Consider the following 9,234-nt stretch of genomic DNA (forward strand, 5'->3'; position numbering starts at 1 on the left):
CTGCGTGGTGCTTAGTTGCCAACTGAGGTTAAACCACGACACATTATTATTACATTATTATTACATTATTATTATTGTTGTTGTTATTTTATTTCAATTATTAAACTGTTTTTATCTCAACTCACGAGTTTTTCCTCACTTCTACTCTTCTAATTCTCTCCCCCATCCCACCGGGGGCGGGGAGGGAGAAGTGAGCGAGCAGCTGTGTGGTACTCAGTTGCCGACAGGTTAAACCACAACAAAGAGTTAAATACATGTATGTAAATAAATAGATTTTTCTCAATGGACTTTTGCATAATACTTTTGCTATAAGAAGACACAGCGATTCACCTGTCAATGACGTAGAAGTTGTCACCATCATCCCCTTGATCAATGACATGTTCCCCTCCTTCAACCAGCTTTTCAAACATCGCATCTAACACCTGAGACATCTGTTCCTATTTAAAAGAACACAGACAAAAGACAAGAAATTATCATCTGCTTTTAAAATTATACTTTTCAAATTAACTAACTGCCCAGCCTCCCAATATGCAGATAAAAAATGTTCATGGATGGAAAATACTCATGCTACAGAAATGCATGGATCAATCAGAAAGACAGTTTTATTTAGTATTCAGTGTTAGCTTTTTCCTCTTCCAGTGTTCAGAGCCCAGCTTCCCTTCTTGTCCCTGCCAATGATAACATAGATCTTGTCTACAATATAAATTGCTCACGAGAATCCAAAGATAGAATTTCACCCTTCACAATTGCGTAACATTATACAGTTAAAAGAAAAAACTGTATCCCTTATTGCAAACAATACACTTACCTGTTTTTGTCTTTGTAACTATTTTACAGAATTTAAAGTTTCAAAATGATTGTAAAGTATTTTGAAAATCTAAAGTATACAATGCCTGCACAATGATGGGATAGATGTAATCGTAAAGGCCTGCAGTGCTTTGATTGAGTAAGTAAATGCTAGACTTATTGGGAAGTAGGGATTTACACAGGGCTATAAAACTACTTCATTAATTTGAATGGAATATGAATGTTTAGAGAGGAATGTTAACAGACTAACAAAATGTCATAATCTGAATTATGACTGTCTAATAACAAAAACAAATCACTAATTACATAATTTGTCTTGTTTGGTGTAAATCTGCTAAAACTTAACCATTCACATCTAAAAAAACCAAACACAGCTCATTGTGGATTAATGATAACGAATCCTAAAAAGATAACTTAATAATTTAAATTTTATTTTCCATTTATCCAGCAATATGCCTAAAATTCTGACAATAAACACAATATTATCCTCTACTTTTTGAAGCTTATTCAGTATGTATCATACTGAAACAAACACGTTCTAGTGCAAACCACGGTAAAGAAAAACCTGTAGATTTAGATCCGCACGCATTTTACAGTGGTTCAATTCAGAGCATTTCCAGCCACTGAAAGATGGCATTTGCCTTTCCAAACAAGACCAGCCTAAGCCAGTCCTCTGGAGTCCTTCTGCAGCCCATGGACAGAGATAACCATACAAGATAGCTCAGAATCATTCTCTAGAGATTCCCCTTTCTTTCCTCTGATAATAGAGAGATCTACTGTAACTCACAGTTAGACACTTAATTTTTAAACAGATAAAATTAGGTGGAATGAATTCCATCCTTATTTTACTGAATTTCTTCTCTTACTTAAAGCTTTTAAAAATATCAGCAGTACCATGTTATCCAAGCCTTTTTAAAAAATGGAAGCTAAATACAATTTTACTTCACAGAGTTCTTTGTGTGTGGGCACAAAGAACAACAGAATGGCAGCATCCATCCTCAGTACAGCTGATCATGGTAAAATACAGTAAGACATCATGCAACCTACCTAGGCCAGCAAGGAATCATTTAACTATGTCTCTATTTAGTACCTTTTTTAGTATAGACAGGTATGTATTTACAAAAAAGAAGGATCATTTTACTATCAGTGAATGGGTTATAGTTTATTTCAGAGAAAGAGAAAAGTGTGTGTGGGTGCCATGGGGAGAGACTGAAAATTAGGTACAGGAGTTGCCTCTTAAAAACTTTCATGCTTAAATTAATAGGCAATATTACTTCAGTCTTTTCAGTTCTCCCTGTGTAAACTAAAAGGAGCTCCCACAGAATCTGCAAAACTGACCTAATGTCAGTTAGTTGTCTAAAGCATTTGAAGCAGCACATTACCTTCTCCTTGCTTTACATCTGAATTGGGAAAGTGGCTCTCCAACCAACAGCCCTTGGCTGCCATTTGAAAACAAGTAAGAACATGCAGAATGCTCCACACTTTATGGGAGGGTAGAGGGTATATGTTATCCTCTAAATGCAAGCAATGCAAGCAAAATGTATTATATGGGCCCTGATCCTTGGAAATTAAAATACTCCCAAGACATCTTGGAAAAAAGATTAAACTAAAAAGACGGTACTGAAGGAATAATACGTACAGTTATAATCTTCATTCAGTGTGCTTCATCTCAGATTTCAGGTTAAAACATTTTCAATCTCATAATTATGAATCAAGGTCACCAAAACACAACTTTTCTGGTAGGTAAATCTATGACTTTTTTAGACAACAGAGTAGAGTTCACAGATACAATTCCCTTTTAAAAAAATGTTTCAAACACTTGAAGGTATTCAATACATTTGAGAGCTGTCTATTATCTACTGAAGTATTGCACATGTATTTTAACTTTCTAAATAAATTGCAACTAACTTAAAGACAACTGGTCCCTTTCCCAAAGCTTTCTACATAAAATTAAGATAGAGCAGACTGCAATAACCAAACCAGGCACGTGTTTTTTGCTATTACTGTGAGACTTACAGAACTTGCTTGCCCCTCTACGTGAATCCTCTTGATTCTCTGCCAGACTGAGGCTCAATTTACTGGCACCCTCTGTAGTTACTTTGAAAGGATAAAGATGGGTAATTTTAGAATTAAAAAGTAGATCTCTTATCATACACAGAATTAATTCTGGTATTTTGTAAAATGGTGCAGTCTGAAAGCTCTTCTTCCTTAAAGCAGTTCTAGCTTTAAAAAATACATATAAAATGAAAACAGGAAGAGGTTTTTTATACATGTTTGTAAATCTGCTGTGTGTAATGCCGTGGCAATCTGGCAATCAATATTCTAAAGAATGACACTTTAAAAACATGATAAACTTTTTAACAGAAATAAAATTTATAAAGAATCTGAAGTATTAAACATGTATGTTGTACAATCTTCGTGATTTCTGCTAGAATTTCATTATCTTAATATAGTTTTTTCAAATATAATAAAGCATCTATTTTTCTTAAGAATAATGCACTCTACAACTATAAAGAACCAAAACTGAAGTTTAAATGATTTGAGATTTGATTGTTTATGTAATGTTTATTTACATACTCTGGTTAATACATGCAATGGATTTTTTTTTTTCATTCTAAACTGTGAAGCATGGAAATGCTTCAAAAAAGGAACATTTTTGAGAAAATTATGGGAACCTTGGGTTGTTGCCATGAAAGCACACTTTGATCACTATCCTTTGTGACAGAGAAAATATTTAAACTTCCTTAAAAGTGAGGAGGCTGAATGGGAAATGTGAATAAACATGCCACACTTACAGCCATCATTAATGTCTCAATCACCCTTGCTTTCAAGTGTGGATTTAACTGCTGGAAAGCAGGATTGCAAAGGAGCATTAGCTCCCTTATCAGCATCAGCCAGCATGATATATCCTCTCATATCATCTAAAGTGGAGATGATGTGGTTTTCTTCCCTCTCTTACTTAGACCAAGATGGTACCTACCCTAGTTTTATACCAACTTAAATAAACTGTGCTAGTGAAGTTCTTTTGCATATTTAGATCAGTTGGAATCAGAGATTACAACTATGAAGTACAAACTCAACAGGACCAGGGGATAGACTCAAGCACTGACATGGTATAGTCTGGGCTGGTTTGCTCTTGGTGCAATTGTCAGCACAGCTGGTACAGTTTTGGCTTGTGCCAACTAGCACTCTCCTGACAAACCCTGGTCATGGCTTGGAGGAATGCTTGAGCCAGGGCTTCTTCCCAGTACAGGTAAAACCACGCTGATTAGTTGCTTGGTATGGTGGAGTTAGGAGGAGAGGAAGGTGTGAGAGAGTTTAGCTGTATGTATGTCATACTGCACTGCATGGCTTCAGGGACAGAGAATGTCCTCTGATCTAGTTTGTTGTTACCGATTACTGAACTGAATAAAGGTGACAGGAATGGAAAATTTCAAAATAATCTACTGCAGTCAGTCAAACTCTGCCTTTGGGCATCCTTCTTAATTTCCTGACAAACAAAATCTGTATTTCTAGTCAATCAAGTGACATCTTCCCTGTAATTAAAGCCTTCAAAATACTGAACTAAGGAAACATTTAATATGAAGGACATGCTACTATGACTGGTAACTAGTAAAAAAACAGTTAGCAGGTATTCTTAGCTCTTTAGTCCTAAAACATGTAAATCAACTCCACAACCTCCCTGGGCCACCTGTTCCAGCATTTGACCACCCTCACAGTAAAAAAGGCTTTTCTTAAACAGATTTTTTTGTATTTCAGTTTGTGCGCATTGTGTCATTGTACCAACTCTAGCAGCCCCACACTGTCTTGCGCACTGTTTCCAGTTCCCCTTCAAACTCTCATCTGCACAAACTACCTCAACTGCAAAGTCTCTGCTAGTTTGTTGTCTTTGCTGTGCTCCTGCGAGCTCTCTCCCCTCAACAACAGTTACACAGATGCTCTTCTCAACATTTCACTAGGAGCCTGATCCTCTGAGACAGTCTTCATGTGCTAAGTATTCTAATCACTACACACTTGTGGCAAAAAACAGTTGCCCCCTCTTCCCCTTTATCCCATGGTAGCCACATGAACCTCTAGCATAGCAGAACTTTAATGTCAAAAAATACCTCTGGTACTTATCATGGTGCCTATGAACAGCATAGCACCTAAGCAGAGGTTTTATGAATCACTCTGTTATGAGTTAAGAAATATTTTATTGTGCCTAAAGTGCAACTCAGATTCTAGGTACCTTTATGAATCTAGGTCTGTGGTGATACCCATGCATAAGTAAGATGTGTGCAAGCCTGATGTATTGCCATTTCATATCTGAAATGTACAAAATTGTGTGCATGTTTACAATCAGTTATAAACAAAAGACATGACATGAGATTCAGAAGAACAAAGCCCCACACAGGAATGATAACTGGTTTACCAAGGACATCCCCCTGGAACAGTGTCCATCCTTCTTGCCAGGTCAAGTGAAAAAACTGCAAATAATCACTCACAACTCTCTTAACGTATACTTTGAATCACGTAAAGTACTGTCCTCGAGATGCATATTGCATTATTTGTGAATAGTATGTTAGCCTCAATTTCTTTCAAGTCAACAAAATAAACACGGCAATTACATCTCAAGACAATTCCTTGAAAAAAAATAATCAGTTAGATAATGGACATTGAGTATAATTTTATTATACTGCATTTTATTTAGCATACATTTCACACATTAAAAATCCAGTCACTTTTATGTCCTTGCAAGACAGCTTTTGATTCATTCAGGAGAGCTGGTAGACCATGACATATCCTTCCCAAATGCCAATGGCTCTTTTAACTGCCAGACTACCAAGTGATTTGCTACCACTGTGCCAGGTACAGTCTTCTTAATATCAATTTATAAATTTACTGTGAGCTATTTTGTAAAGGAAAAAGAACAAAGTCCTCCGTACTAAACTCAACCAGTCAAACACTCTGGGGCTTCCAAGAAGCATCAATGTTTAAACTGCTAATACAAACATTTGTTGTTTGACAAAGTGCTACCCATTCGGAATCAATGAAGGCACTGTAGATAAAATGGAAAGTAGGACACGATCATCACTTGAAGTCATGACAATGTCAAATGTAAAAAGTAACTTCTGAAAAATATCCTTCTCCACTATTTAAGAAAAGGAATTCAGGAGATAGAAGGCACAGCTACATTTCTACAGTTAATGTGATGTGGCTTCTGACAGCAAACTGAGACAATCGTAATCTGGCATTTGACAGGAGCTGGTAAAAGCCAGCTATTAAGCTGGATGCAGTAAATCCCAAAAGTATTGGATGGTATGTTTGGATTATATATGCTTTGGGAATCCTGCAAAAGAAGGATGAGTGTGCTGCTGGAGTGCTCCCTCGTAGACAGGAAATCTCCGTTAATTTCCCTTCTAGAGTCAGGACATTCTGCACAATCTAAGCAGGCATGAGATTGCCTTGCAGTTCAGTACAACAGCAGTAACAAGACTTGCCTATCTCATATAACTTGTAAAAATTATAATGTTCTGAGACACAGCCATAAGACTATCATATGCACAAAGTGAATCCACAGTTCTCCTATTGAGTTCATCAACCACTTTATTCTTTACTCCTACAACCATTTTACTAAAATGAGCCCAAGTTAAAATGGCATCCTGTTGACCACCTTATCCTCACTTTGAGTAATATGAAATATCAACAAATTAATGCTCAGCATGATATTAAGAAGGTAATGAAGCAGACAGAATACCAGAATAGGAAGGGGTGGGGATGGGGGTGGAGAGAAAAAGTTAGCAAAACATAGGCAGGGAAACCATGGGAAGAAAAGGAGTTCTTAATCAACAAGTCAGGATCTTGGAGAAGAAGAGTAAATTACACAATTCATGTCTACAGGTCTCCACATTTGTTTTTCAGAACAAAACCATGTACATATACTCCCCTGGAACTCCGATATAAATGTTAGCAGCACTATTGATCCAATTCAAAATGTTTAGCTCCCTTGTGTAATATCCACTTGTAAACTAATCAAAAGGCATTTATTTCTTCACTATCAAAGAATCCAATTTGTATTTTGATGTATAATCAATATTTTCAAGCAACAATATTTTCCTTGAAACTATACCTTAACATTCCTCCACAGAGTTAATATGTTAAGTTAGTATTCTGCCTCTCAAATATCATGCACATGCCCATTAGTCAGGCTCAGTAACACTTTTTATATTTTGTAACTAGCCCTCTGAGCAAGTTGGCTGATTCTTTTTAGCAGTTTGCTAAAATAGAGCAGAAATAATTCAGAGTTGCAAATAGTTTCCAAAATTCTTAAGCCAAAGATGAAGGCACCTTACATTGGGCAGTTCTTTTGCAGAACATCTTCAATAACTGATTATAGAATCATAGAATTATTTAGGTTGGAAAAGACCTTTGAGATCATTGAGTCCAACCATAAACCTAACACTGCCAAGTGCATCACTAAACCGTGTCCCTAAGCGCCACATCTACCCGTCTTTTAAATACTTCCAGGGATGGTGACTCCACCACTTCCCCAGGCAGCCTGTTCCAATGCTTGACAACCCTTTCAGTAAAGAATTTTTCCTCATGTCCAGTCTAAACCTCCCCTGGCGCAACTTGAGGCCATTTCCTCTCGTCCTATTGCTTGTTACTTGGGAGAAGAGACCAACACCCACCTCGCTACAACCTCCTTTCGGGGAGTTGTAGAGAGCGATGAGGTCTCCCCTCAGCCTCCTTTTCTCCAGGCTGAACAGTCCCAGTTCCCTCAGCCGCTCCTCATAAGACTTGTTCTCCAGACCCTTCACCAGCTTCGTTGCCCTTCTCTGGACATGCTCCAACATCTCAATGTCTTTCTTGTAGTAAGGGGCGCAAAACTGAACACAGTATTCGAGGTGCGGCCTCACCAGTGCCGAGTACAGGGGGACAATCACTGCCCTACTCTTGCTGGCCACACCATTTCTCATACAATAGGCAAGGTGGAGGGAATCGCTGTTTGGTAGATCTGATATAAGTATTAGTTTTGCCTTAGGAAAAAACAGAGGATTAAGTGCAGTTCTATTTGTTTGGGAACCTATTAGTTTGCAAAGAGTTTTATGCCATCTAAGAGGGCAGACTATTAACATGTTCAGGCATTCTGGGCTCGCTCATATATGTATATATGTATTCCCATTAATTGCTCCAACATCTGTAGTCCTAATTCTTCGCCAGAATTTAAGAACGTAAGAGCATTATGAGAATCTTCTGTTAGTAGCACTTTTCAAGGAATGCTTTGGCCTTAAGTATGAGAGTCCACTATTCATAAAACACAGTTGCATTATGCTTTCTTTCATCTTCCTTCGAGTTAATCAATTCTAATTGATTAATCAATATTTGTGCTCTCTTATAATAATTCCCCAGGTGCATGAGTGGCACTATGCCCAGATTTTGCTCTTGCATATTTGTGAAGAGTATGTATAATTTATTACCTTTTAGAAAAGGGTCAAGACCTATTTGAAATATTCTCTACAAGCATTAGCAGGGCAAAGCTCTCCAAAATAAAATTTCCCTGAAAGAGAACAGATGATCTAACACTGCTTGTGAATTTTTGCGAAAGAAAGGATTCAAACTTTAAGTGCAAGGGTGTGGCACAGCTTTGATGGTACCAGTCCCTTAAGCCACCCTGTTACTCTGATAATAGGTTTATCAGGTTTTTTAACTACTGGCCTATGGGGCATCACAGCCAAACCAAATAGCCTGTTGTTAATCAGCCCCAGCAAAGTTTCATCTTAAAAGACAAAACCAAAAGAATAACTTCTCCGAACTGCATTGTAAAAAGGAAGTGTAGAAGGCTGCGTTGGCCACTAGATGAGCTGCTGCTACTGCTATTCCCCCAGTGATAAAACAGTTGTTAGGCTGAACAGAGACAAACTCCAGTAATAGCGACTTGGGGCTTATCCTCAGTAATGGCCCAAGGCATCTGGTCATCATCTTGTTTTCTCCTTGCTGGCTTATAACAAAATGAAGGTGGAGGGCAAAGAGGGCATGCAGCTCCTGATTCCACCGCCAGTAACCTTCAGCACCTGGAGCACAAAGGAGAAGGTGTGGTAACATGCTTTGTGCACGCATGTAGAGCAAGCAGCCAGGCACACCATGGCAATCCTGGGAGAACAAAAGTAATATTAGGATTTCTGGCAATGGTGTAGCAGGCAATTGAGAAGAACAATAAATAATACTGTGGTCTAATAGGAAGAGGCTCTTCTGGGAAGAACAGGAAGAGGTGCTTTAGAACAGGAATGAGTTAATCTAACATAGGTTAGATTAATAGCATAGGGAGAGGAAAATGAACATCTGAATGCAACTTTCTCTCTTCTAATTCACTCATCCACACAGTTCTGCTCCTGGAATTTCTCTTGATTCATTCCTGATCTGGCCCTCTAAAAAGTAGCCAAAGAG

The 9,234-nt window shown here is 37.9% G+C and overlaps 1 protein-coding gene across 1 annotated transcript in view; it reads right to left on the minus strand.

Annotated features, from left to right (window-relative positions):
* Positions 1–9,234, minus strand: part of PRKAR2B (protein kinase, cAMP-dependent, regulatory, type II, beta) — a 63,660-nt gene that overhangs the window by 9,350 nt on the left and 45,076 nt on the right. The window contains exon 4 of the mRNA XM_009328369.1: positions 331–437. Coding sequence (XP_009326644.1) covers positions 331–437 — 107 coding nt within the window. The remainder of the gene's footprint in view (positions 1–330; positions 438–9,234) is intronic.

The sequence above is a fragment of the Pygoscelis adeliae genome, unplaced genomic scaffold, assembly GCF_000699105.1.
Source record: "Pygoscelis adeliae isolate BGI_AS28 unplaced genomic scaffold, ASM69910v1 Scaffold267, whole genome shotgun sequence".
In the NCBI taxonomy this organism is placed as follows: Eukaryota; Metazoa; Chordata; class Aves; order Sphenisciformes; family Spheniscidae; genus Pygoscelis; species Pygoscelis adeliae.